The 26409-nt window shown below is 51.5% G+C and overlaps 2 protein-coding genes across 4 annotated transcripts in view; both read right to left on the reverse strand.

Annotated features, from left to right (window-relative positions):
- The window catches only part of EPHX1 (epoxide hydrolase 1), a 30385-nt gene extending 17567 nt beyond the window's left edge, over positions 1-12818 (reverse strand). Inside the window, exon 1 of one of the 3 annotated variants that reach the window (XM_028531251.2) lies at positions 12525-12671. The gene's annotated coding sequence lies outside the window, so the exon portion shown is untranslated. Of the gene's footprint in view, positions 1-12524; positions 12672-12720 lie in introns of those variants that run through there. The other 2 variants (XM_028531253.2, XM_036016093.1) reach the window with 2 other exon arrangements.
- Positions 12819-19917: 7099 nt separating this feature from the next.
- On the reverse strand, positions 19918-26192 carry SRP9 (signal recognition particle 9). The gene is made up of 3 exons (XM_028531249.2): positions 25971-26192; positions 23586-23654; positions 19918-21969 (listed from the first exon to the last, which is right to left on the reverse strand). Exons 1-3 carry the CDS (start codon positions 26040-26042, stop codon positions 21850-21852), a joined length of 261 nt encoding a protein of 86 aa, XP_028387050.1. The 5' UTR covers positions 26043-26192; the 3' UTR covers positions 19918-21849.
- Between the last annotated feature and the right edge of the window lie 217 nt (positions 26193-26409).

The following is a 26409-nucleotide window of genomic DNA, read 5'->3' on the forward strand; positions in this document are numbered from 1 at the left end:
CGCAGAGCAACTTGAACACTGTGGTCAGGGTCAGTCATAATTAGGCAGCCTGGGGGTCAACCCTTCCCACCCACAGATGGGCCAGCAGCAATCAAGACTCAGCTACAACCGAACTCAGTGAAAAACTTCAACAAAGAGATAATAAGCATAAAAAGGGACATAGAAACCATAAGAAAGAACCAGTCAGAAGTGAAGAATACAATATCTGAAATGAAGAATACACTAGAAGAAATCAACAGCAGATCAGATGAAGCAGAGGCTCAAACCAGCGATTTGGGAGACAAAGTAGAAAAAAAATCACCCAATCAAAACATCAAAAAAGAAAAAATAATTTTTTAAATGAGAATGGTTTAAGGGACCTCTAAAACACCATGAAGCGTAACAACATCTGCATCACAGAGATACTAGAAGAAGACAGAGAGAGCAAGGGATTGAGAACCCATTTGAAGAAATAATGACTGGAAGTTCCCCAGTAATTACAATATACAGAAAGGGGACAGATGTGTCTGTGTGCAGCCTGGAAAAGAGAGGCCTGATGGGTGAGACTTGGGCAGGTGCACTGACACAGCTCGGAGGTGCCCTGAGCCGTCTCCGCTGGGATGCTCTGCTGTGAGCCTGGGGGGCCCTGGTTGACAGGCCTCCCTACCGCCTCAGCTGCTCCTCAGCTGTGACAACCCACCTGGGCTCTGATCAGTGAGACCTACTGATTCAGAAGTCAGCCACAAACAGACGTAACCGTTGGGTCACTTGGGAACATGTTATCTATCTCCCGGTCCACCATATGTCAAGTATTATGCAAATACCTTGTGAGCCTGGGGAAGCAGGGTGGCCCACCTGGGTGTTATCTTCTGAGAAGCCAGCCTGTCTCACATGTACAACCCTCATTCCAAGGGATACCCCCTCCCCAAACAGCAAGTCTGACTACCTTTGACTTTAAAACTGGACCACCTTGGAGTTTACACTGAAGGAACATCCGGCTTGCTGCCTTGTTCAAGTAGTTCGAATCCCAGCTCTACCATTCACTAGTTGGGGGGCTTTGGGCCAGTCACCAAGTCACTGAGCCTCTATGACCTTGCCTGTGAAATAGGGATAATAATGCCAACTTCACAGGCTGTTTATGAAGATTGCCTGGTTCAAAGCGGGTGCTCCGCCCCAATCTCTTATTGCTGTGTGGATGTCTTTGTGCTGGAAGAGAACCCTGGAGAGACTCGGTCCCTGTGAACTTACGTAGCCCTCGCCCCACAGCCCCATCGCAGTTTTTGTACATGGGTGAGCTGGAGGTAAGAAAGTGCACGGTGCAGACACCTGTGGTCTGGGGCACCAGTGTCCTTCAGGGGTGTCCTCACCAAGGACTGACGGGAGGATGAAGGGCAGCATAGGCCATGCACGTCTTTGGCCACCAGCCCTTCCCCAGGCGTGTCCCTGGGAGCAGCCTCAGCTCTTCTTTCCTGTCTGCCCATAGGAATTATATTCTCAGCATGAGGGGCACAGTTTTGTTTGCTAGGCCTTCACCTTTCCAGGGAGAGCTATATTTATCTCTTCCACGTGGTCCGCCCCTGCTGGGGTAGCAAAACAATTCCAATCACTTCAGTGTATCACCACTTAGGAGACACTATGAGAAACCCACAAGTATTGGTAATACAGTTTAAACTGCGAGTGCCTGCTTTGTTACAGTAGCACCCAAAATTACAGCCTAGTTGATCCACCCCAAAAGTTCCAGAAACACAGTTTATCCAGTTGGATTGTTGTTTTGTTTTTCAGTGTACTTTTCCAGAACAGTGACAAAAATACTTTGCTGAGGGGAGTGGGTGCTGGGGGAGGGAAGCCTTTCTGAATGAAAGCATTTTTTTTCCCTCTTGGAACCACAATACCCTTCCTAAAAGAAAAAGAAAAAATTAGCTTGCCTAGTAAGGAAAGTGTGGTTTTTGTTGTAAAACAGCCTATTTTTCTTTAACACACTAACCGGAGGACAGTGGTCATGGAGTTATAGGAGGCTAAGCTTACAGGGAAACATGATGAGCAAGGATGACTACTCAGATAAGAAATGAGAGGATGTACTGTTTAATCCCCCCAGTTCTACAGTGAGGTCAAGTTCTGGGCATGCGATTGTAAAACATGGGAAAAAAAGTCAGGAATGAGTTCAAGTTGAAAAGCTGGTTAAGCAACATGATGGCCATTACCCTTAAAAGGCCAACTAAATGTAAACTATTTGAAAGTGACAAATGATGCAAATAAAGCAATTTATTAGTTCACTTTAGTCTCTCTGGCTCTGACAAAGGACGGTTTTAAATACAGGCGTTCAAATGAAGTAGGTGTTTTGTTCTCTGGCACTGTTAAAAGGCACATCAGTTTCACAATCGAACATGGTGACTTGTTATGCTTCGGGCAAAACCACAAGTTTTAACACATAGGATTCATTTCAGCTCAAGTGAACTCTTTTTCTGTCAACTGAATGTGGTCTTTAGAGTATCAAGGAGTCATTTGTTTTCCAAAGTAAATAAGAGGTTTGGATCTGTGTCCTGGAAAAGCAAGTATGAATTTGGCTTCGGACCAGAGGGTGGTTTGGCACGCACTGTGCGTGACTGTGGCCGGGGGTCCCTGCAGACACAGGAGGAAGGGCCCAGGCTCGTACCTGCAGGAGTTCCTGCCCTAGCAGGACAAACAGAGGGGCAAAGACTACCCTTCTAGTGGTCGATACAACGCATGCGCAGTTGTGTGCCGCATGACGTTTTGGACGAGGAAGGACCACGTAAACAACAGTGATCCCACACGATTATAATGTAGCTGAAAAGCTTCTGTCACCTAGTGTCTTCGTAGTGCAATGCGTGGCTCAGGTGTTAGTGGTGATGCTGGTGTAAACGGCCTTACTGCTCCGCCTGTAGTATAACAATATGGCACGTGCAACTATGTATGGTACGTAATACTTGATAATAAGGGACCGTGTTACTAGTTTATGTGTTCCCTCTACTGTACTTTTTATTGTTATTTTAGAGTGTACTCTTTATTTTTAGAGAGGGAAGGGAGGGAGAAAGAGAGAGAGAGAAACATCAATGTGCAGTTGCTGGGGGCCGTGGCCTGCAACTCAGGCATGTGCCCTGACTGGGAATCGAACCTGCGATGCTTTGGTCCGCAGCCCGCGCTCAATCCACTGAGCTATGCCAGCCAGGGCTAGAGTGTACTCTTTATAAAAAGAAGTTTGCTGTAACACAGTGTGCCATGGGTGCCAGCAGCAGCCTCGTATGTCTCGTCACCTTACCTAGTGTTTGCCGCACTTCCTGATGGCATACTTTTCTGTGCTTGATTTAATGTCTTGTTGTTTTGTACAGTCACATGCCTGTCGCCTTGGAGCAATAGGCTATCCCATCTAGGTTTGTGTAAGTACACTCTGTGGTGCTTGTACGATGATGAAATCGCCTAGCAACTCATTTCTCTGAACGCAGCTCCATTGTTAAGGGGCACGTGGCATGTGCAAAGGCAGGAGAAGTTACACCACAAAGCTTTCCCAGAGGAGAGGGTCACTGAGTGGGGTTTTTAAGAACGAATAGGAGTTTACCAGGCAGAATTTAATGGTGGACAAATCCAGGGAGCGAAGAGAGCATGTGCAAAGGTGTGGAAGAAAGAGAGTGAGTGCGTGCGTGGTGTAGGTGAAGAACCGCAAGAACCCATATCTGTGTCCGGTGTCAGAGGTGACAGTTGGGAACTTGGAGGCGGGCAGCCGTTTCCGATTTATTTCTGAATTAGTTGAAAGGAGTCCCCTCACCTTATGTCTTTCATAAATTATCACTCCATCGCGGTGGAGCTGAACCAGGAGTTTTAACTAAGAAATTGTGTTTGCAATTCAGATCATCTGTGCGCGCCAAGGGGCGTGAGTAAACCAAGGAAACGGACTTGGCGACGTGAGGATTTCGTGGCTGCGTGAGGAAAAGAAGAACCGGACGGCGGATTGCGCAAGTCCACACTCGACCCCGGCTGCCCTCGAGAAGCTGACCGCTCCAGCACGCATTCCAACGGGCTGAGGTCGCACGGCAGACGGTCGCCTGTGTTTTCCTCTTTGCTTTTAGTAATGGAATTTTTTTGGTTAGAGAAGCAAGCTAAACACTACGTTTCTTTGCCTCCCTTGCAGCTCAGTACGACAAAGTGATTAAGTGATGACAAAGAGCTGTACGTGTACTTGAGGCAGAGCCCAAGCATTATCTTTGTGGGACTTAGGAAAAACAGCCATTTCTCAACAGACTATCCAAAAATTCGCCTAATCTGCTGCCTTTGTTACAAGACCCCTCCTTGCCAGCTGCTGGAAAGTAGCTGTAAGTAAAAATAGAATGATGTTGACGATGTGCATGGTGATGATGGAGAAAGTAAAGTGGAGTAAGCATGGCTAAGGGAGTCGCTTCAAGTGGAGCCAGGAGGTCCAGTTCCTGGAACTATTGTTAAGTTCTGACCTTCCTGTAAACTCAGCTCTGACCTATTGCCAAACTCAGCTCAAGGCTGGACAGCATGCATCTTGGATCCATGACTGCTCCACGGACATGTATGGACTTGACTTCCTCCCCATCACAGTCTCCAGACCGTCTGCACTCTTCACCTCGAAAGGAATCCACCCATTTCCACAACCAGCACCCTCCGTTTACATAATGGGCCTAACCAATCCCAGCTGGCCTGGCCAACGTCCCTCAGTTTCGTGGAGGACCAAAATGAGAACAGCTCTTAGGACTTCGCCCTTTATAAATCCTTTCTTTTTTCCCTTTGGAGCCCAGTTTAGGCTGTTACATAAATCTGTGCCCTGGATTGCTGTTCCTCCTTTGCTCAGATAAACACCTTTTATCCTTTATCCCAGCCTGTGCTTTTGTTTGTTAAGTTGGCGGTGGCAACCTCTAACATCATCCAGTGTGCAACCTGCACAGCAGCATGTGGGCCCTGCACGTGTGTGGAAGACTATGAAAGAACGCTGACTCAGCTGGGGAGCAGGCACCTTCTGCCCTTCCCCTTCCCGCTTTCTGGGATGTAGACATGATGGCTGGACTCTGGCAGCCACTTTGGACCATGAAGTGATCTGGAGGATAGAAGTCCTTGCTAGAATGATGATGGAGAAAGACAGAAGGAGCTTGGGTTCACTGTGGAGCCACCAGCCCAGGCCTGGACTATTCAAACTCCCTTTGCATGACAGCAAAATAAACTTCTATATTGTTTAAGCCACTATCATTTTGAGTTTTCTATTCTAGAAACCTTAACATAACCCTAGCTAATTGAGAACATCTGGGGGGGGGGAGAAAATATAGCAAGTCCCCCAGTGGACCAACTCTCAAGGACAAATGCTTGGTCTTGAACATTTTCAACGCCATAATAATGTTCCTTCTCTGAGACACTTTATGATAAATAAACACTTTCTTACTGAGGACAGAAAAGAGGGTGGTCCCACTTGGCCGCAAGTACTCAGACTTGGATGAAAAGCAATTCTGTAATACCCGTAAATGGAAAATACAGATGGCCTTCGTCGCAATTCTAGTTCTAGGGATTTCTCTCCTTAAAATCCTGAATGTACATTTCCGTAAAATATGGGGATAAGAACATTCACTGCTTTTGTTTTTCTTTGGTAAAAGCAGAAGATTCGGAACAAGCCGCACGCCCACCACCTGGGGGCTGCAGAAAGAAGCGGTGGCCTAGTGCTCCAGGGAATGCTGCGCGGGGGAAAACGGGGCCGATCGATATGCTGTGCACACGTCTCTGGGACGCACGGTTAGGCGACAACAGCGGGTGTAGAGAAGTGTGCGGGGTTAGTGGCCGCCAGAGGCCCCACGTCCCTAGGACAGGATCTCCCTGCCGTTCACCCCGATGCTCACAACAGTGGCCGCCTGCAAGGAGGGAATAGACTTTCACAGAATAAACTTTGGCACTTAAAAAAAAAGAGGCACTTGTACCAAGTGCATGCACCATCAGCACAAAAACACAAGAATTACGCATGTTTAAAAAATGGGTGAAACCACAATGGTGACAGACCCTGTGAGTCCACTTCAGCCGTGGTGGCTCAGCCGCCCTCACAGTCCCCGAGCTGCACAGGACACGCCCGAGCAGCTGCCGCCGGACGCCTTCTGCGTGGTTTTCTAGCGGCCAGACCTTCTAGTGGCCAAGGAGCGCTTGGGACAAAGGTTAATAATGGAGGAGCATGTGGGCATCTGGGGGCCAGAGGCCTGGTGGCACTGTGACAACGGGTAAACAAAGCTGGCGAGGCTGCCAGAGCAACAGGAGCTGCCAGAGGACCTGTGCCCGAGTGGGGGCCCCCTTTCTGTGAAAGTGGCTCCTCCCCCTGCTAGCTGTGTGCAGGCAGCAGCCGTGTGTGTCTCTAGCCCAGACCTCCTCCTCCAAGCTGCAGGCCCGTACGTCCATCTGCCAACTCCACTCTTCCTACGTGTCTCCAAATGACACAGCCCCGAGCCTGTCACACTCGGGACAGTGTGGAGGATTCCGCCCCCCTGCCCTGCCGGCTGCCACGGTCCTGACTGTGACTCAGGCTCACATGAGTGTGAGAACCTCAAGCTCCCTCTGGGGGGGCCTGCTTGGGTAGAACCCTGCGGGGCAGAGGGAGGGAGGGAAGCGATGGATGGCTCCGCTGGGTCGGAGAGAGAGGTGGGCGCAGGGGGTCTGTGTGCTTCCTCCGGCTCGGGCCCCTCCGCGCCCTCGCTGGGGAAGGCAGAATGAACATCCAGCAAAGGGACAAACAGACAGATGGCTCCCATCCACCCCGGGGCCAGCCTGCCAGGGCAACGCAGAAAGGGACGTTCCCGCCACCAGTGCCAAAGCACTGTTGACAGCCACTGAGGCCCTGGGGCTCCCGGGGCTTCCCAGAAGTGAGTCCTCCAACTCCCAGGCCCACGCACTGGAGCAGAGCCCACTCTGGGTGGTGGGCTGGCCCACCATGGACGGGGGGCGGGGAGGAACCCTGGTGGGGACACTCCCTGACCTGTGCAGCTCAGCCCTCTGCCGGCCTCTGCACACACAGCCACTTCCCCCGCACCCCAGTGGCCCATCCAGGACGCGCCGTGGGGCGAGGCTGCATGCAGGGGAGCTGGGCTGAGCGAAAGGCTCCGCACCAACGAGGGTCTTGTTTATCACCCTGCGGGGCCTGGAGCCCAGCCCTGGGAGCACGGCTGGCTGGCGCCAGCACCCGGGAAAAGGGGAGATGTGGTTTAAAGGCAAAGAGGCAGGGGAGTAAAAGAAGTAAAAACAGAGTGAGGGGGCAGCCTTCTTGGGGGAGCCCTGTTCTGGGGCCTGAGCGAAGGGACATCACCCCCCGCCTCGGAGGGACTCCGCCCTGTCCCCCCGACCCCCCATACGCTGTATTGACAGAAAGGATGGAATCTGGGCCTGTTGGCCTGATGAGCCCATTCAGGGAGTCAGGAGCCAGCCTGCTGGGTGGTCAGGCACTAACCGGCTACTTCAAACCCTGGCGCTGCCCCTTGCCGGCCACGTAAGCTCAGGGCAGCGACTCACTGCCCTCCCCTAGGCCTCAGTCTCCCCATCTGTAAGATGGGAGAATGAAGGACCTCCCTCAGAGAGCTGGGAGGATTTGACGAGTTAACGCAGGTACAGTGGCCAGCACATGGCACACTAAAGGGGGCAGGGGGCCTAGTCCGAAGCTGATGGGACCTTCCCTGAGGAAGTGCCATCTGACCCAAGATGGGAAGATACATGGTGACCCTCGTGAGAGCGCAGGGCAGAGGGTCCCAGTGTGGCTGGAAGGGAGCATGGCCTGGGATAAAGAGAGACACCCCCGAGCTGGGGCCCCCTGCACGCCCATTTGCACGACCTGCCCACCTTGCGTTCTGTATCACAAGGAGGGACCAGGCTCTCCCCACGCAGAAGTGGCTGTGTGCCCCTGGTCGGGGAGTTCCATGGGAAGTCCTATTCCAGCGCACCTTCTGCCAATTAAAATAAGAGCTGGCAAGTTTTCCACTGGTTCTAAGTTACCGGAGGAAAAAAACCCAAGTGGAACACAGTTCACTACCTATGAGAACAACGCATGACCTTCTGCAGAATTTCAGCGCTTGCCAACTCTCGATTTGAGTAGAGAGAGACTCCAGTTTCAGGGGAGAATAGGAGCGGGCCATGTGATACGCCTACCTGATTCCTTTCACACCATTAGCCACACTGCCCCGCCCCCCTCCGCCCAGGTGGGCTAGTCCTCAGCAGCGAGCTCCCGGCCTGGAAGCTTCCTCAATAGTGTGTAACAGGATCGCACTGTTGGGGGGGGGGCCCTGGCTGAGTAACCTGAGCCGCTTTCTTGTCTAGGACCCAGTGGAAGGGCCGGTGCTTCATGGGAAGGCCCTGAAGACAAGGGCCGGCATTTTGAGGAATGTTCTGGGTGGCTGGTAACCTGGCGAGGCTGACCGGCTTGCAGCAAGGTCTGGGCTGCGAAAAGGGACAGTCACAAAAGGCTGAGGTGCTTGTGGAGTTCAACCCAAGGTGCTGGAGCGGCTCTGAAATGAAGATGCGCCCTCTTGACAGAGTACGACCGTGACCTTGGGAGAAGCCCCGCCCACGGGCAGGAGGCACAGACCAGGCAACGGCATGAGGGCGGAGCTTCCCCCACCTGGTGTCTGGGCCTGCCTCTCTGGCTGCCTCCCAGGACCACGGTGTCCACAGGCAGAAAAAGCAGAAAGCAGGAAAGGATATATCCATTTCGGCTAGAGACTTCCTGAGCTGCCCTCCTCACCACGGGGTTAAACGTGCACCAAACTGTTTCTCTTACTTTCCAAAAGGCCCACGAGTTTCCAGTTGTAACAGAAGAGGAATGCACCAGAAAGTCACCACTCTGTGTAGCGAAGGTCACTCATGCCACAGGGAAAGGCAAGTCCCAGGCTGAGATGCTGGGGGCACCCTGAGGTGCTGGCCCTTGGGGCAGGGTGGAGAGCCCTCTGCCTGGCTCTCTGATGCCCCAGAGGCACTTCGGCCTCCCGCCCAGGTCATCAGCTCCCTGCTACCCTCACGGGCTCACAGTGGGCCGGAGCCAGGCCCATGGCGGGGACACTCGACACCTTCCAGGGCGTCACATGTGTCTGGCACCACAGCCTCCCCTGAGGGGAACCCGAGGAATCCTTGGACTGTGACACGAGGCTGGGGACACTGAACACATCTTCTTGTGTGTGTGCCACCATAACTCCGAGGCGGAAGGAGTATTTTTCCCATCTGGAGAGATTTAAAAACGAAGTTCCGAGAGGCTAAGGAGTTTGCTCGAGTTCACCCCCCTCGTAAGAGTCAGGAAAATGTTGGAAAAACTTCTGCGTTCCTGTCTTGGGGTGAGGCCTGTGGCCCTCCTCTTTGGGTTGGCTAGAGAACCTTCTGGAAAGTCTCTGAACTCAGAGAGAAGAACGCTTTCCCCCCACGCTGGCACTTTCCCTTGGGCCTCGGAGAGCCCAGCAGGCGAGGCTATGTGGCACCCAGACTGTGCACGAAGCAGGCTCCTCGTGAGAACCGCGCCTGCCCACCGGGCAACAGAAGTCGAAGGCAGACAGGGGGACCAATGGGCGTGAAGACTGCATGCCGGGCCGTCTGGGGGAGGGCTGCAGGGGGGACTCCAGAGAGTGAAAGTGGCGCGGCAGGGTGAGAAAGGATGAACTGTGACCCGCCCCCCCAGAAAGACAAACAGACCTCCATGGTTGAGGAGGCCGCTTCCCTTTGAACTGGGTTTGCACAACCGTGTGTTTAGGTATGCCGCTGACCCTTGGACCAGGTGGGGCGGGGGCACCGACACCTCACGCAGCTGAAAACCCACACACAACTCTGACCCCTCCTAGCCTCTCATGCCTACTGCTGACCGGAAGCCTCACGGAAACATGAACGGTTGAAGAACCCATATTCTGTGTTTTATGTGTTATCTACTGCATTCTTACACGAAAGTAAGCCAGAGAAAAGAAAATGTTATTCAGAAAATCTAAAAGTTCGTCTGCGAGTTTTGTCAAATTGTCATGGGTCTCCCCAAAATTTTCCAGTATATTTATGGAGGAAACAGACTCATGGATAAGTGGACCTGCCCAGTTCAACCCCGTGTTGTTCAAGGATCGACTGTGTAATGGGAGCTAGGACCGCGCCATTCTACCCTGGTGACCAGGAGCTCTTCCTGGCACCTACCACTGCCCCCTCCTCAGGGAAAGGGGTGGCTGGATCCTTGGCAAAGCTTGGGTTCCCTCTTGGGGCAACTACTGGGGTGCCTGCTCCACCTCAGCCTAAAGCTCGGGGCCTAGGCCAAGAACACCCACAGGCAGCCCACCCAGGTGACCCCAGGAGGCCAGCTGGGCCCCGGCTCTCTGTCTGAGGTTTGCCCCCTGCACCCTGGGGCCAGGGCCCGGGCTCTATTTCAGCTGCCTGCGGTGGACCTGGACACGCTGCAGGCCCACCCGGGCCTCATCGACGGACTGCTCCCCGCCTACAAAATTCCTTCTCCGAAGACCCCGTTGGGCTCCTCAAGCACAGAACCATCACACATCAGAGCTGCAGAGAGTCCCGCAGATCGGAGAGCCTGAGCTCGTCCTTGTGTGGGCGGGTGAGACCCCCAGAGGGTGACGTGAAGGGCAGAGCTGGGACGTGAGCTGGGTCCGCCTTCTCTGCCAGTTCTCCTTCCACACCATTGTATCACCTCTCCAAGGAATGAGTCCCTAGGGATGGGGTCTGGGCCCTGCCAGAGGGGGGTGTGAGCACGAGGTCCCAGAAGCCCCGCGGTCACCACGCGCCTGCTCTGCACCTGCTCTGTGCCCGCTCCTGCCGCCGTGGGTGCACTCTGGGCTGTTTTTCAGCGGTGGCCACCAGCTCACGTTTAGCTCCTCCATATTGTGTGAACTGGGCCATGGTCCATGTCTGTGCGTTTTGAAGAAATGGATTCTGGGTAGCTCCTGCCCGCCCACATCGGGCCGGCCAGGATGCTGGGAGGGGGGAGTCACGGTGTCAGGTGAATAGCCACTAAGTGCAGGCATGTGGGTGGAAGGGGGCCCTGGTCACGTGGGGGCTCCCTGTGCGCTCCGATTGGTGCTGGGTTTAGACGTCAGACACGCACCAGGACGCCGCAGGAGGAGGTTGGGAGCGGCGCTCCGCCTCCTCCAGTGGCCAGGTGCCCTTTCTCTAAAGGTCCTTCTGCCCGAGGACACTCACGTCCCATAAACGACATCCACTCCCGTGAGTCTGTCCAACCAGGGTGCTCGAGGTACAGCGAGCGCCAGGTGGGATCGCACGGGCAGGCGGGACTGGAGCAGATGGCTTCGAGGTTCCCCTGGCTACCCCATGGCCCTCCCAGGTGTGGACATTTGGGGAAGAAACACCGTTTGCTGATTGCCCCAGAGCCTTTTGCCGAATCAGGCCCCGTGGGGCCAGGGAAAGCTCCCCGCAAGTTCCCCCAAGCCCAGAGTCCCTAACGGAACTCGAGGGCACCGAAGAGGATGGTACTTTCTGGAGCAGCGTCAGCGGGGTTTCTCAAAAAAATGTTTGCTGTAAACCGCACTGAGTTCAGAGGAGGCTGCAGTGGCCCAGAATCAGGCATAAATCCCAGTGTCCTCAACCGTTCCCCATAACAGCTCACAAATCTGGGCGAAGGCGCCTCCCTGGGAGCTGAGATGCCAAGGGCCTAGGCTGCCTTGCCTCCCGCCCTCCCCCAGAGCTGCCAGGGCGGAGCCAGGGGGTCAGGGACGGGAGGGGATGTCTGTCCATCCCGGCACCAGGGGTAGGTAGAGGTTTGGGGGAGTCTGAAATTTATGCACTGGAGGGGAGGGGAGGGCGGTGGAAGAGGGGACGCGGCTTGAAGGAAAAAGTAGTCAAGATTAGGGTTTCAGCATTGCCGGAGCCCCCACCTTCCAACTCCCCGAGGCTGCTTCAGAAGGGGCGGGGCACACGAGGGGCCCGAGCCAAGTTCCACAGCTTTGGGGTCAATGCCCCCCTGCCACGGCGGGGGGCTGGGCTGGCAGGGCCGAGTGGGCTGGCGGGCCCTCCCGAGAGGAGAGCAAGAGGCAGGAGAGGGAAAAACCCGGCAGCGGGCAGAGATGGCAAGAAAGCTCACAGCAACTAGAAGACGTGAGATAGGCGGTAGGATTTGCGGGGCAAGCACGTGCGTGGCACTGCGGAGTTTAGACGCAACCCTGGAATCGCTGCTCCCCGGGACAGCCCGACGAGGGACCGTGTCCAGCGGGTCAGGGCCACGGAAGTCGCTGCCCGGCCTCAGAGCCAAAAGGGGGGCTGGGTGCCAGGCGCGGGCACGCGAGGGCCCAGCATCTAGGACGCAGTTGAGGGTGGGGAGGGCAGGCGGCGCACGACACCGGTGGGTCCGGAGGCCGGTCCGCAAGTCATACTGGAGCCCCAGCCCGCGGGACGGCGCGCCCCACAGAGCCCCACGCCCGCGGCCACCAGGCTCGGTCATCCTCCTGCACCGCCGGATCCCGCCCCGCTGAGCCCGCCTGGGGAGCGCTCCCTGGCCGCAGGGCGACCCCCCACCCCCTGCCCCCGCCCCCGCCCCCGAAGCTGCGCATCCCGCGCTCCGGGAGGGATCTTACGTTCGGTAGTTGGTTCCCCGGCTCCCAGGCTCCTGCGGGGACCTGCACACTGTCCCTCCGGCTCCGGCTCCCGGCTCCCAGACTTCCGCGGCTGGTCTCCGGAGCCCCACCGCTGACCCCGCCCAGGCTCATCCCCCTCCGTGGGGCGGTCCTAGCTGGGCCCAGGGCAGCGGGGACAACCCGGTTCTGTTGTTACCTGAGGGACCCGGGGCAGTCTAAGGCTCTCGAAGGCTCCGCGTCTGCTCTGGCGCTAGGACACTCGTCCGCGACCTCCTCCGCGATCCCACGCGGGGACTTCCCTCCTCAACTCCGATATGGTGGTGACGGTGGCAGGACCCCGCATATGCAAAACAACCCCTGAACGGACACTTGGGAAAGGGGGAGTTTGGGCGCATGCGAATCACATCTCAATAAAGCTGCTTTTATGTAAGATAGTGGCGGCGAGATTGTAAGCGGACTCCTTAGAAGATGAAATCTAAGACACCGTAAAATATCTCAAAGTACAGCGTGCACATATGCAGCTGATAAACAACTAAGTTACAGAGTCCAACTCAGCGGGGCAAACGGGAGGCAGATGCTGCTTTCTCTGGGCCAAAAGCCATTGGCACAGGGCAAAAGAATGGGTATAAGGTGCTCTCTGGAGTGCGCTGTATTTAAAAAATTTTAAGAACAAGAGCTGTTCCTCTGGACAAACTTCTGGGGAGTTTTCAGGAACATCAAGTAGAATGAAAAATAATGTGTGAAGGGGGACAACCTTGGATTAAAAACTAGATCAATCCCTGATTCGCTGGGAAGGAAACAGCAATTCTTTATGCCTGAAATGAACACTATGAATCAATCTTGCAGAAATATCAGACAAACCCCAGATTAAACCACATTCCAAAAAATAACTGGCCTGCACCTTTCAAAAATGCTGAGGTCAAGAAGTGCCCGTGTCAGGAAGGACTGGGCATGAAGCACGAACACGGATTGCAATGCTCTGTTCGGGCTGATGCTGGACCAGAAAGTTCCTGTAAGGAGTGTTATTGGGATGACTGTTGACATTTGAAGAAGGGCTGTAGATTAAATAATAGTATTATACCAATGTTTCATATCTTGATTGTGAGAATTGAGTTTTTCTAAGTGAATATCCTTGATCTTAAAAAATATGCAGCGAAGTATTTAACATGTAATTCCCTCTCTGTCTGCCCCCACCTCAAGCTTTCCCCTCATTCTTATTCCCCACGGGGCGCCTCCCGGGCACTCCCTGCTCTGTGGATGCTCACTGACACATTGCCAACAGAAAGGTGGTTGATTGCGGCAGCCCCTGTGTGTATGTTACTATCATTAACTTCTCCAAAGGGCGTGTCACCCACTCCTCCTTTGGAAGCTATCGTCTATTTCAGGATGAACAGATTACAAACCCACTTGACATCAAAGGGCTGGGGGTGGGGAAACCAAATGGCTACTTTACAGAGTCTCCTGAAGAGAGAACACTGTGAGAATACTGGTTCATACCCATCTTTTCCTTGTTTCTATAATCAAGTGTATTTACCAATCATCGATGAGCATAGGGTGCTCTGGACGAACCAGTGAAACATAAGCAGAATCCCCAGTTTCTGGAAACTTGACCATGTACAATGGACAAGATAATTTATAAAGCCATATCTTGTGCACAGAGTCAATACAAATAGAAAATAATTTAAGATTTTATACAGGCTTCATATTTTATAAAAAGATGTGCCCTGGCTGGCGGAGCTCAGTGGATTGAGCGCGGGCTGTGAACCAGTGTCGCAGGTTCGATTCCCAGTCAGGGTACATGCCTGGGTTGCAGGCCATGACCCCCAGCAACCGCACATTGATGATTCTCTCTCTCTCTCTCTCCCTCCCTTCCCTCTCTAAAAAATAAATAAATAAAATCTTTAAAAAAAAAGATGTTAAAAGAGACCACAGGCCCAAAACGGAGTCACCTGTGCTAGGCCCCTCCTCAGCAAGCCAGATGTATCTGACCTAACTGCCGTTTCAGCGTCTCCTAGCAACGTGACTGTTACCCGGTGACTCTGGAAGCACCTGGTCGGCACAAGTGAGGTCATCTTCCTGACAGACCCCTGCCTTCCCCGGAAGGAAGGTGACCTTGCCTGAAACAACCTTTTCTGTTGCTATGAACGCCTTGCTCATCCCTCTTTCTGCCTTTAACTGATTCCGTTTTGCACGGCTCTTTGCTGGGTGGGATGCTGCCCTACTCATGAGTCACTGAATAAAGCCAAGGAGACATTTAAAATATACTCAGCTGCATTTGTTCACGGTTGTAAATGACGAGGAAAGATGTCAGATGTTGGCCTTTTAAGCTCTTTTCCTACGTCCACAGAAAGGACTCACCGACCCTGAAAATTCTTTTAAATGACTTCACATCGAGTCCCCAAACCCCTTTATCCCAGAGTTCTAGAGGTCTCTGACTGTACTGCATTCCCAGAGCTTCAAGGGCGCCAGTCCACAACACAATCTCGTGAAGATCAAGGCCAGCAGAAGAATTTCCGTCAATAAGCTGGTCTGTAAACACAAAGTTCAAAAGCAGAGCCCTCGTGGGCCCTCTATGGGCCTGCCCTGGACACTGTCTGGTGACGAACTTCAGGATGCGGATCATTTCCTGCCTGTTTTGCAGGGATGGGAGGGCTGTTGCTCGAATTCCGTGTTACATCAGTCAATTGTTTGAAGCGTCACGTGGCTTCACAGGGTTTGAAGCCGACCAAAGTTTGTCCTCCCCACCCCCACCCCATTCTTCTTGAAGAGCAAAACCCGGCTCTAACTCTTTTAGCCGATTCTTTTTATATTTGTTTATGTTTTTTAAGCCTCATTTTTAGGGACTATCTGTTGAAGACCTTAGCTGATATGGAAATTAGCTCCTCAACTGACCTCACTAGCTAGACTTCCCATCCTCCTCTGTATTCCCTGAGTAAGTTTGGTTATGTCACTGCTCAGTGTTTTCATTATTATTTTTTTAAAGATTTCATTTATTTATTTTTAGAGAGGGAAGGGAGGGAGAAAGAGAGAGAGAGAAACATCAATGTGCGGTTGCTGGGGGCTGTGGCCTGCAACTCAGACATGTGCCCAGACTGGGAATCGAACCTGTGATGCTTTGGTTCACAGCCTGCGCTCAATCCACTGAGCTACGCCAGCCAGGGCTGTTTTCATTATTATGAAGGCAATTCAGGCTGATCTACAGTAACGATGATTAATGTTCTTTCCCCTTATAACATGTTGTTCTCCCTAGAATTGATATTTGTAACATTTGCGTAATTATTTATGTACCAACACTACTTTAACACTAACCTGTTATCTAACCCCTTCATAATAAATTTATTCACAACAGATTTTCTTTTTAAAAAATTTAAAATGATTGCTTTTAGAGAGAGGCAAACATTGGTTTGTTGTTCCACTTATTTATGCACTGATTGATTGATTCTTGTATGTGCCCCGACTGGGGATCAAACCTGCAACCCTGCAACCTTGGTGTATCGGGATGACGCTCTAACCAACTCCAGGTGGGGCACATCTGGCTTGCTTCAATTTCATTTTCTTAAAGTGCCTGAGGAGCCTTCTGCCCGGCCTCCAGTCTGGTCTGGTTGCTGCATCCCGGGAGCTCAGAGCTCTCGTCTTCACCACCACCCTCTGGAATCCTCCCTACTGGCTCCTGTGCAGGGTCCACTTCCTTTGTCTACCTCCCATCCCACCCCCGTCTTCCTCTTCCTCGGGGCACTCCCTCACTTTACAGGGACACATCCTTCAGTGGCTTAAAAATCAGGAAAGATCATATTTATTTTTAGAGAGAGAAGGGAGGGGGAAAAAGAGGGAGTGGAACATGGATCTATTATTGCCTCTCATACATGCCCAGACGGGAACCGAAGCCACAACGCAGGCACATGCCCTGACCGGGAATTGAACCTGCAACCTTTCCTTTGTGGAACAATGCCCAACCACCTGAGCCATGGGGGTCAGGGCTTGAATTGCTTCTTAAAAAAGGGGTATGTGGGAGGTACAACCTTGAGACATTGAGTAGATAGCTCCTCCCCTGGACTCCATGCTTACATATTCCTGCCTTTTGCTATGTGACTTCCCGTGCTCCCCGAGGATGCGTATAACCCCATGTCACTGACGTCAGGCTTGGACATGTCACTTGCTTTGATGAACAGAGCATGAGGTGACATCTGAGCGGAAGTTTTACTAGCCATGGGGAGGTTCTGCTCTTTCTCCCTGGATCCTGGAATGAAAGGCTGGAGCAGGAGCAGACCTGTGGGGCCACAGCTACCTGTATTTTGAGTGGCAGAGGTTTTTTCTGAAGCGCTGAGATTGCTACCTTAGTAAAACGTAATCTCAGTGTGTCTGGAAATGTCTTTATCCAGGGCTTCCCATGAATTAAGTTTACAAAATAAAAAATTCCAGGATGGAATCTTGAAGGCATCGCTCCACGATCTTCCACTTTTCCAGTACTGCCACCGAGAAGTCCAGGGCCGTCCTGACACCTGAGCCTTTTAAGGAATCCCACCCCCTCCCTTTCCCACCCTCCCCCACCCTCCCCCGGAAGCTTCTGGGGTCTTTTCTGTATCCCCCGCTTTCTGAGGTTCCGAGCTCATTGCTCTTGACATTTGGTTTACTTTCACCCTTTGTGCAAGGCGCTAGGAGGGCCCTTGCAGTCCAGAAATTCACGTCCTTGAACTTTGCAAACATTTCTTAAATAATATTGATTTCTTCCACACCATTTTTTTCCCCTGGAATTCCTATTTTTGAAATCTTGATTCTGATTTTCCTTTGTCTGCTTCTTTTTGGATCTATTTTCTGAAGCATCTGCAATCCCCCCCACCCCCCCACTTTTCACTTCAGCTATCAAGTTCTTAATTTCTAAGAGATTTTGCTCTTTTTCTGTTGTTTTGATCTGGGTTCTCCCACATTCGAGCCTGACAGAGTCTTTCGTGTCAGTGACTTACTTGGGAAGTTGTCCTGGGGACAGGTGTTAAGGGCTGGAGAGGTGGAAAGGCAAGGGAGAAAGAATACAAGGATGTTTTCCGACCGGCTACTGCTCTGAGCAACTGGGGCTTCATCCTATGGAAACTTCTGAGCAGCTTTATGAAATGAGAACTGTCCACCCAGGGGACAGAAAGCAGGAGCATTAGCTCCTGTCCCTGAATGGTCAAGGGTGACCTCACAGGCTCCGACTTGCCTGCGTCTCTGGGTTGCACGCGCACGAAATGCCAAGGAGACTGACCTCAGACCGAAACCACAAAGGAACGCACGGAGAGTAAGAGACTCTTCTCCAGATCTGGAACTTCTGTACAACAAAAGGTATTTGTTGGAGGCTGAACAACAGATGCTGCATCAACCCAATTACTTTAGAAAGCACGTGCCAGGATGGAGTAAGTGTAGAGATTGATTGGTGGTAGAAATTCCCGTGAAGGGAGGGAGGTTGGGTAGGAAGAGCCTCAAGCTGCAGCGCATGCGGCTCTCCCTCTGCCTGGGAACAGCCCCGAGTGCAGCCCTGCTGTGAACCTGTAGCCCAGGTCACAGGTGTGGTGACTGGGGGTGGTCACTACCATTTTTACAGCAGGTTTTCTTTTATTAGAGAGGGGAAGGGAGAAGGAAAGAGGAGGAGAAACATCAATGTGTGGTTGCCTCTCACGTGCCCCCTACTGGGGGACCTGGCCCAACCCAGGCATGTGCCCTGACTGGGAACTGAACCCATGACCCTTTGCTTTGCAGGCCAGCACGCAACCACTGAGCCACACCAGCCAGGGCTGGGCCTTTTCCTTTTTCAAAACACCTTATTGAGCTATAGTTGGCATGCAATAAACTGCACATATTTATAACATAATTTCCTAAGTTTTAGCCTGTATACACACACATGTAACTGTCACCCTATTTAAGACAGAGGGTATACCCCGATGTTCCCCCAGGTCCCGCTGCAATCCTTCCCACCCACACCTCCCCCCACCCCGCAAGGATCTGCAGTCACTTTGTGTGGGCTGGTTTGCATTTTCTATTTTATGTAAATGAGATCCTTCAGTATGCATTTCCACGTCTGGCTTCTTTCCCTCAGTGTCACTGTTTGAGATTCACCCACCTTGTCACGTGTTACCCATAGTTCATCCCTCCCATTGATGAGTAGTAGCGCTGTGCACGGACACCCACAATTTCTCCAAAACCTTCCGACGGGCTTTAGGGTTGTTTCTGGCTTTTGACTATTTGTGAAGAAGGCTGTTATGGACATGCATGCACGAGTCTTTGTATGGATGGCGGACACATGCAAAGCTGGCTTCCATTCCCACCAGCAGCGCGCGGGAGCCCCGGTTGCTCCGTGCCCTCGTCGGCACTCAGGACGGTCAGTCTTTTCAGTGTGAGCTGTTCTGATGTGTGCAGCGGTACCGTCATCTTAATTTGCATTCTCTTAGCCACCAGTGACGTTAAGCATCTTTTTATGTGCTTATTTGCTATCTGTGTATGCTCAGTGAAGCGTCTGCTCAAATCTGTGGGGTTTTTGGGGAGGTCGTTTTCTTATTGAGTTTTCAGAGTTCTTTATATGTTATGGTACAAGTCGTTAGTCTGTGACTAAGCAATTTTGTATTTTTTTTAAAGACAGGAAATTTTACATATTTTTTAAATATTTTATTTATTTTTAGAGATGGGAAGGGAGGGAGAAAGAGGAGAGGAACATCAATGTGTGTTTGCCTCTCATGTGGCCCCCACTGGGGACCTGGCCCGCAATCCAGGCATGTGCCCTGACTGGGAATCGAACCTGCGATGCTTTGGTTTGCAGCCTGTGCTCAATCCACTGAGCTACGCTAGCTAGGGCCAATTTTGTATTTTTAAGACAGGAAGTTCACAGGCTAGGTGCCCTGGAAGGGGGAGCCCACCCTGTACAACAGAGGACTCCGGCAGCCTAACCGCAGCGTTAATGGGCTCTGTGCCCAAGGAGAGTGGGTCTTTACAAGAGAGTAACAAAACGAAATCATGTGAACTGCTAACTGTACCTAGAACCTCAATTACTAGTGACTCCACACAGGTCACCTTAGACTCGAAGGTGTGTCCCAATTTGGGGTGTCTCTGGGGCACACTGGAAGAGCTGTCTTGGGCCACATGTTAAATACACAAGGATGAACGGAAACTGACGAGCCAAAAAGAGGCTTTAAGGAACTTTACGATTTTGTATCGGGCCGAGTTCATGGGCATCCCAGGGACAGGAGTGGTCCTCGGGCGGGACACCCTGCCCGAGTCGGCAGCATCTGATCAAGCACGTCCCAGAACAGCCCACTGGAAATCAGCCCGTGAAAGAGCGATCAGAGCCCAGAAACACTTCCCGACGTAAACATGGACTAAACACGAGGCACGTCCCGAAGTGCACAGCACTGTGATTTTCACAGTGTGCTACGGTTTGGTGTCTTATTATTTATACGGTCTTCAGAGATTCAATACTTTTACCACTTACCACCAACTAGTTCTCTCAATAATTTTATTTTTCACAGACACAAATAAACACAAGTTTTAGATTTAAGGATTTCAGTCTGCTTCCCCTCCCTCCCCCCACAAGAACACTCTGAGGGCAATCTTGTATTCCCAACGGCAAAACATGCCATTTAATAACAGACATAGCTTGGCAGAAAAGGCAGATATTACCCATAAATAATGGTTCAATTAAAATGACGAGAAAACAGAAGAGCTAGCTTTTCACACCTTTTCCCCTGAGAAACAATAATCGCGACAACGGTAGTAGCAGTAGCAGCTACCATCTATTGCACTTACTACGTTCTAGGCACCGTGCTAAAGGCTTTACACGGGTTGTGCCGTCTGACCCTCAGGATCTCTGATGGGTGCTGCGGTTACCCCGACTTCCAGGCGGAAGCGAGGCTCACAGAGGCCTCTCGTCTAGGACCGCGGAGGCAGAAGGCAGTGGAGCCAGAATCGTGTCCCGGGCGGTCTGCCTCCGAACCTCCGCTCTCGGTGATGCAGGGCCCAGAGGACCCAGATGCCAGTCCCGCCCTTCCTGGCTGCCTTCATCAAGTCGTGTTAAAAAAGGGGAGGATGTCAATGAGAAAGAACAAGGCCAAAGAAAAACTAGTGATCCCACTAATTGTGAGGGAGGGGGACCCACAAACTCAGAAGACTCCCAGGCTACCTGACTACGTTCCTTAACCGAGAAACACAACGAAATTTACTGAGTGGTATCACGAGGCTCACTTCACAGTCTGAGAATACAGTGTATCCCCGGCAAGACACCAGTAATTCTTGCGAAGTGAAAAATTTCAAGAGACACCGTCTCTGTTCACCTAATATTTTATTTCCTGGCCTCTCCGAAACGTCAGAATTCATATGGCTAGTGGAACTTTCCATATTAAAATGTTGCTCAACAGGACAACTTCCTAACAAGAATATTTTAATGCAGGAATCAACGTGTGAACGTTACACTTAGGTGGTGGAATTCAGGTTACAGACATAAGATAAATATCAAGCAATATACTCGCGGTTTCACGGATAACACAACAGCTGTGCAGCTGTGCTCGACACCCTGGTTAGGCAGAGAGAGTGGGCGGGGGCTGAATGGGCTGCAAAGGGTTAACAGTACGCGCAGTCCATGGCCCCTCCGACAGGCTGCTTGGGGAGCCGGTGACCAACGTTCCAGAACACAGTGACATCGGCCGGTCAGTGATCGCTGTGTTCATGTGTTTTGAGCTCTGAAAGCTAGACGCAAAGTCTGCTCAACGAGCTAATGCTACTATGAAGTCCTTATATTCAAAATACAGTTGAAATGTGGCAAGTCCAAGGTAAAGCACAGTTCCATAGTTACTCTCAGACACAGCTGAGACCACACTGCCGGACACGGACACGGCAGGTCCTGCAGGGTGAGGTTAACTCTGGTCACCGCACTTGGGATTTGCTGGTCACTGACCGCACACATTTTGTGCCCCAAAAGGAACCGATCAATCCAACAAAATGGTTACATTTAATTTCTTTTAAAGATGGAGAAAATAAATAGGCTTTTCTTGATATCATTTTCAAATGATTGATACAAACTTACTAAAAGAAATAATATTTTGCCCAGCATCAAAGAATCTGCAGAAAGCTTCTAAGAGAGCCAACTTTCTTGTTCAATTTCCAAAAATAAAGGCTTTCTAACTGAAATCATTTATATTCCTGGCTTGCTAAAGTAAACATTAAAAGACAAAGTAAAAAAAAAAAATGACCTTTCAGCTTCTGAATAGCCCACTAAGTTATTACATAAAGTATTTTCTGCCACAACACTTTCTCAATTCAGGAGATTTACTTCCTACAAATGTGGTAAACAGGCTGTGTTGCAAACCAGTCAGTCCGTTTCCATGGCAACACTGCGGGATTCCTTGGCTACCATGAGTCGCATCAGTTGACTGTGGAACTTCTCAATCTTCTTCACATCTTGAGCTTGGTCTGTCCTGTACACCAAACACTGTCAGAGAGTTTAAAGGCACATGTTAACTCTGTACAAGAAGACTGTCGGCAATACCAGCTGTCTGACTGGCTGGGCGAAACCGTGAGCCTTTGCTACCACTGCCTTTGCCCTGTCCTCTCTGGGGGCCATACTGAGAAAACCACATTCAAGTTTCCAAGCCTCCAGCAATTGCATTCCATAAACGTCACTGCTGTGGATCGAACAAACTCAGTGAACTCTACCAGAAGCTTATCCAAAAATACCCAGTTAAGTGATATGTCAAATCCTGCCGTGGTCTGATGGGAAGAACTCAAGCCTCGCGCTTTTAAGTAATAGAGGAAAAAACCGGATTACCGGGGATGTGAGGGCGGGGTTTATATTGAGTGACCAGGAGCCACGGAAGATTTTTAAGGGGGTAGTAATGCTCAAACCCGCAGTTTTTGAGATCAAGGCCAGCAGCAGTCGAGGATGGCGAGGATGAAAGGAAGCAGGGACACAGCCAGGAGACTACGCTAACAGTCCAGGCAAGGGACGACGATACCCTACACTTGAGAGTGCCCGTGAGGATGGAGAATTCGTTCCTAACAGGCACTGAGTGAGGGGGCTTGAATCATTAATCCCCACATGCCTAAAAAAGTATACGGAATGGACCACAGGACCAAACACGAGTTTTTCAAGTGAAGGAAGAGTGGGCATGAGGACGAGGGAGGGGACGCAAACACGGAGCACAGCGGAAACCAGAGGACAGGAGGAGGAGCCAGCTGGAGCAGGGGTGGTCAGTCCCATCTAGACAGGCTAATTGTGAGGAGCAGTGAGGTCTGGACACTAGTCAGGGCATCAGAAAAAAATATGAGCTGAAGGTCCAGATTTGATAACAGACACAGATATAGGCGGTATTGAACTTCATGACCGAACAGGCTACTGCAAAGACGTGGTACGAAAAAGATGACCAAGGGCAGAACCCCAGAGCAGCCACTTCTTCTGGGGGCACATCAGTGAAGCAATGGGCAACGCATGGAACAGAAACACAGCAAAAGAAAACAAGATAAAGCGGAGCCACAGATTCCAAAATAACGTTTTCCAGGAGAGCAGTTTTCTGCATCGAAAGCAGCGAGGCGGTGAAGGCAGCGAGAACCGGCGAGACGGCAGGGTGTGCGCGTCAAGGAGCCGCCGCCGAGCCCTCAGCTCCGGTAGTGCAGTGCCCCACAGACGTGGCTGGCAGGGGCGCAGCAGTGACCGGGGCATGAGGAAGCGACAAGAGCGAGCAGGCCAGGGAGGAGAAAGATGGGACTGTAAAACCTGTATCTTGTGTTCAAACACCATCATCCACTTGTCACATGCCCATAAGAACACCTTTGTCCCCTTATATCCAGTCATGGCTTCCACATTCTTCTTAAGGTTCGAAGAGAACAATTATTAAACCACACCTGACACGCTATCTTAATGAAGCAAGTTCAATGATTTCCCCAAGAACCTATAAAAGTAGCTTCTAGAATGTGGTTCTTGACTTTGGAATGAAATGTAAAATAATAATCCTAGCAGGTAATCTGCATAAATTCTACGTAAATAATTTCAAACACATGATTACCTCAAACAAATCTGAAAGCATGAAAGGAATAAAAGCGTATACTTACGACTAAATCGTCTGTTACTTTCATACACAAACTCCCATCGGAATGCCTATATTTGAGAACCACACGTGCCTGAAACAAAAAAAATACATGTTTAGAAACAGAGAAGTCAAAAGGTATTTCTCATAAATAATTTAGTCTTCAGGTTGGCTAAAATGATCCTGTTAGAATTAATAGCTAAAACGTCCAGTTATCTTTACAGTAAACTTATCACTACTGAAATGAGGTAGAATACAACATTTCAGTCCATTTCTATTGCTACAATTAGGGTTTTTTTTTAAAGATTTTATTTATTTATCTTTAGAGAGGGGAAGGCAGGGAGAAACAGAGGGAGAGAAATATCAATGTGTGGTTGCCTCTCACACTGGGGACCTGGCCTGCAACCCTGCATTCCCAGTGCCCTGACTGGGAATCGAACCAGTGACCCTTTGGTTTGCAGTCCGTGTTCAATCCACTGAGCCACACCAGCCAGGACTGTATTTTTTTTTTTTTTTTTTAAGACATGAGATGGTTTGGCATTTCCTAGCCAGTAAAAACATATGCGGATGGGATCCAAGCATGCCACCTCAAAATAAGCCACTTGTGCAGGACTGTTCTGAGCTGAAGGCAATTGGGACGCTGCCCTTTCTGGGTAACAGCAGGACACAAAGGAACCTCTGTAAAGGTTAATAAACGGTCCCCTCTCCCTAACCCAGAAGGGTGCTCACCAGCTGAGGAAGCTGCACTAAACGATGAGTATTTCCCACACATACCCTAGTCACCTTCCCACGAGCTGCTCTGCCCCCCAGACACCCCGAGCCCCCTTCCCTACTCCCGCCTCCGTTCCACACTGTGTCACCCCTTGTTCATATGGCACACGGGCTCCAACTCTGACTGCCCCTTCTATTGCTTTACAACCTCCAGTTCATATGTAACAGTTTTTCCCCGTGTTTATCCTCCTTTTGTTGGGTTAATTTGCAGGACCCCAGCAAGTAAACCTAAGAGAATAAAGGAGGAAGTTTCTCCTCTCTTACGGTGCCAACACTCTCAGCCACGGAGCCATGACAGGAGCAGAAGGGGGCGGGGACAGCGGGGAGGGCTGGGTAAGTCCAGACCCATCCCTCAGGAAACCCGAGTTCACACATTCCTGGTCCCACGGCTCTCAGGATGTGCACCGAGGCTCCATCGGCAAAAATCACATCTTTACCATGACGGTACACGGATGCGTCACTACAGAGAACAGAGTTCTGCCTTGAAAAGATGTCTCCATCCACATTTTCCCAAATCTAGACTAACTCCTTCCTATATTGTGTGCCAGGCTACACAATACTTTTTGTTAAAAATACCCAGTTCTCCAGAAACGAAAAGAAACGGAAACTTTAAAATGTACTAAGTGTGACAACTACATAAAGTTTTAACTCTTGGTTAAAAGAATACCCACTGCCTTCAGCTGGAGAAATGAGTTAAAGGGACAATGGTATCATAATAAGGAGGTCAATTTTATAACTCGGGGGCACCTAAGTTACCATGCCAGATGGCTTGGAGAGAAAAAGAAATCCACTCCTGCTCTCTCAGGAACTTTGAATCCCACCAACCAAAAATAACCCAAACACGAAAGAACACAAATCGGGTCCTATAAAGGCACGCACAGGTAAAATGCTGAGAGAAAACGAGCAATTCGGATTGGGGCAAGAGGAAGAGTAAAAAGGTTTCGTGGACGTGGTTTTGCAAAGAATCTTTTTTCCTTTAGGGAAGGTGGCAGGATAAAGGCTGAAGCTGCAGAAGCCTGCATGGAGATTCCGAGAATTCTGCAGCTTCGTGAGGCTAGAGCCCAGGGTGGTGGGAATGGTGGGACACCAAGCCAGACAGACTGCAGAGAGGGTCGGCCGGTGGGCTCGTAGTTTGCACGTGACCCAACTGTCAATGAAGAACCACTCTGCAAGCAGAAAACGGAGAGACCTCAATGCGTGCGTTTTAGACCGTTGTGGGGTAAGGGGGTGGAAGGGCCTGGTAAGAGGGAGCGGGGAGTAAAAAGTTGGTCCGCCCCGGCGGTACCGGAAAAGGGCAGCGAGACAAGACGACCAGGAAGGCGAGGCTGCGGGCGGGGGAGGAGCCCTGCCCTGAGGGACACGCAAAACAACTGAATTCCTAAGGGGTACTAGGGAATTGGGGGCAGGAAAGGCCGGCTGCAGGGCTGCTTACGACCCTGAAATGACCCTGCTTTTGCCCGTTTCAGGGCCTCAATGGGCCGTCAATCAGAGAAGAGACAGTAGGCCCACTCGGACTTGCAGGGGTCCGTCTGCGGTCAATGCCAGCACCTGCCAGGGCGCTGAAGAACCAGAGGCCGAGCGGACGGTAGTGAAGACATCCTGCCCTGGGTATGGAGCGCAGGCCCCGCCGGCGACTTACCTTCATCGGGTCAGCGAGGTAGAGTTTCTCGGCCGCGCGACTGAACTCCTCCCAGGTCTGGTACTGCGGCATGGTGGGCCCGCGGCGGGACGACAGGGAGGCAGAGCTGCGACCGGAGGCTGCGGCACCCGGCCCACCTGCTACCTTCTTCCCACCGCTGCCGAGGATCGATACTGGGCCCACCCGATCAAAGATGACGGCGCCTTCTTGCACGAACGTCTCGTTTTACTGGATGGCCCAGACGCCCCTTGACCAATGAGAAGTGTGGATGTTGTCAAGGATGGGGCGGAGCCCCGAGCGGGTGGCTCTGGGAGCTGGCCCGGAGAAGTCGGGAGCAGGGGGACAGGTGGCGGTTCCCACAGCGCCCCCTGGAGCAGTGGAGGAGCGTCCGTCTGGCCACCCTGTGGGCGGGACTTCTACGGTAAAGCCAGATCGGGCT

The sequence above is a fragment of the Phyllostomus discolor genome, chromosome 15 (genome assembly GCF_004126475.2).
Source record: "Phyllostomus discolor isolate MPI-MPIP mPhyDis1 chromosome 15, mPhyDis1.pri.v3, whole genome shotgun sequence".
Lineage (NCBI taxonomy): Eukaryota > Metazoa > Chordata > Mammalia > Chiroptera > Phyllostomidae > Phyllostomus > Phyllostomus discolor.

What these genes read in the sequence shown, in the direction of transcription:
- SRP9 (XM_028531249.2), bottom strand. Translation starts at nt 26,042, where the DNA reads ATGCCGCAGTACCAGACCTGGGAGGAGTTCAGTCGCGCGGCCGAGAAA. An exon ending in ACCTCGCTGACCCGATGAAG is followed by an intron (nt 23,655 to 25,970) that starts GTAAGTCGCCGG and finishes TTTTTGTTTCAG; the next exon opens with GCACGTGTGGTTCTCAAATA. An exon ending in AAGTAACAGACGATTTAGTC is followed by an intron (nt 21,970 to 23,585) that starts GTAAGTATACGC and finishes ACTCTCTGACAG; the next exon opens with TGTTTGGTGTACAGGACAGA.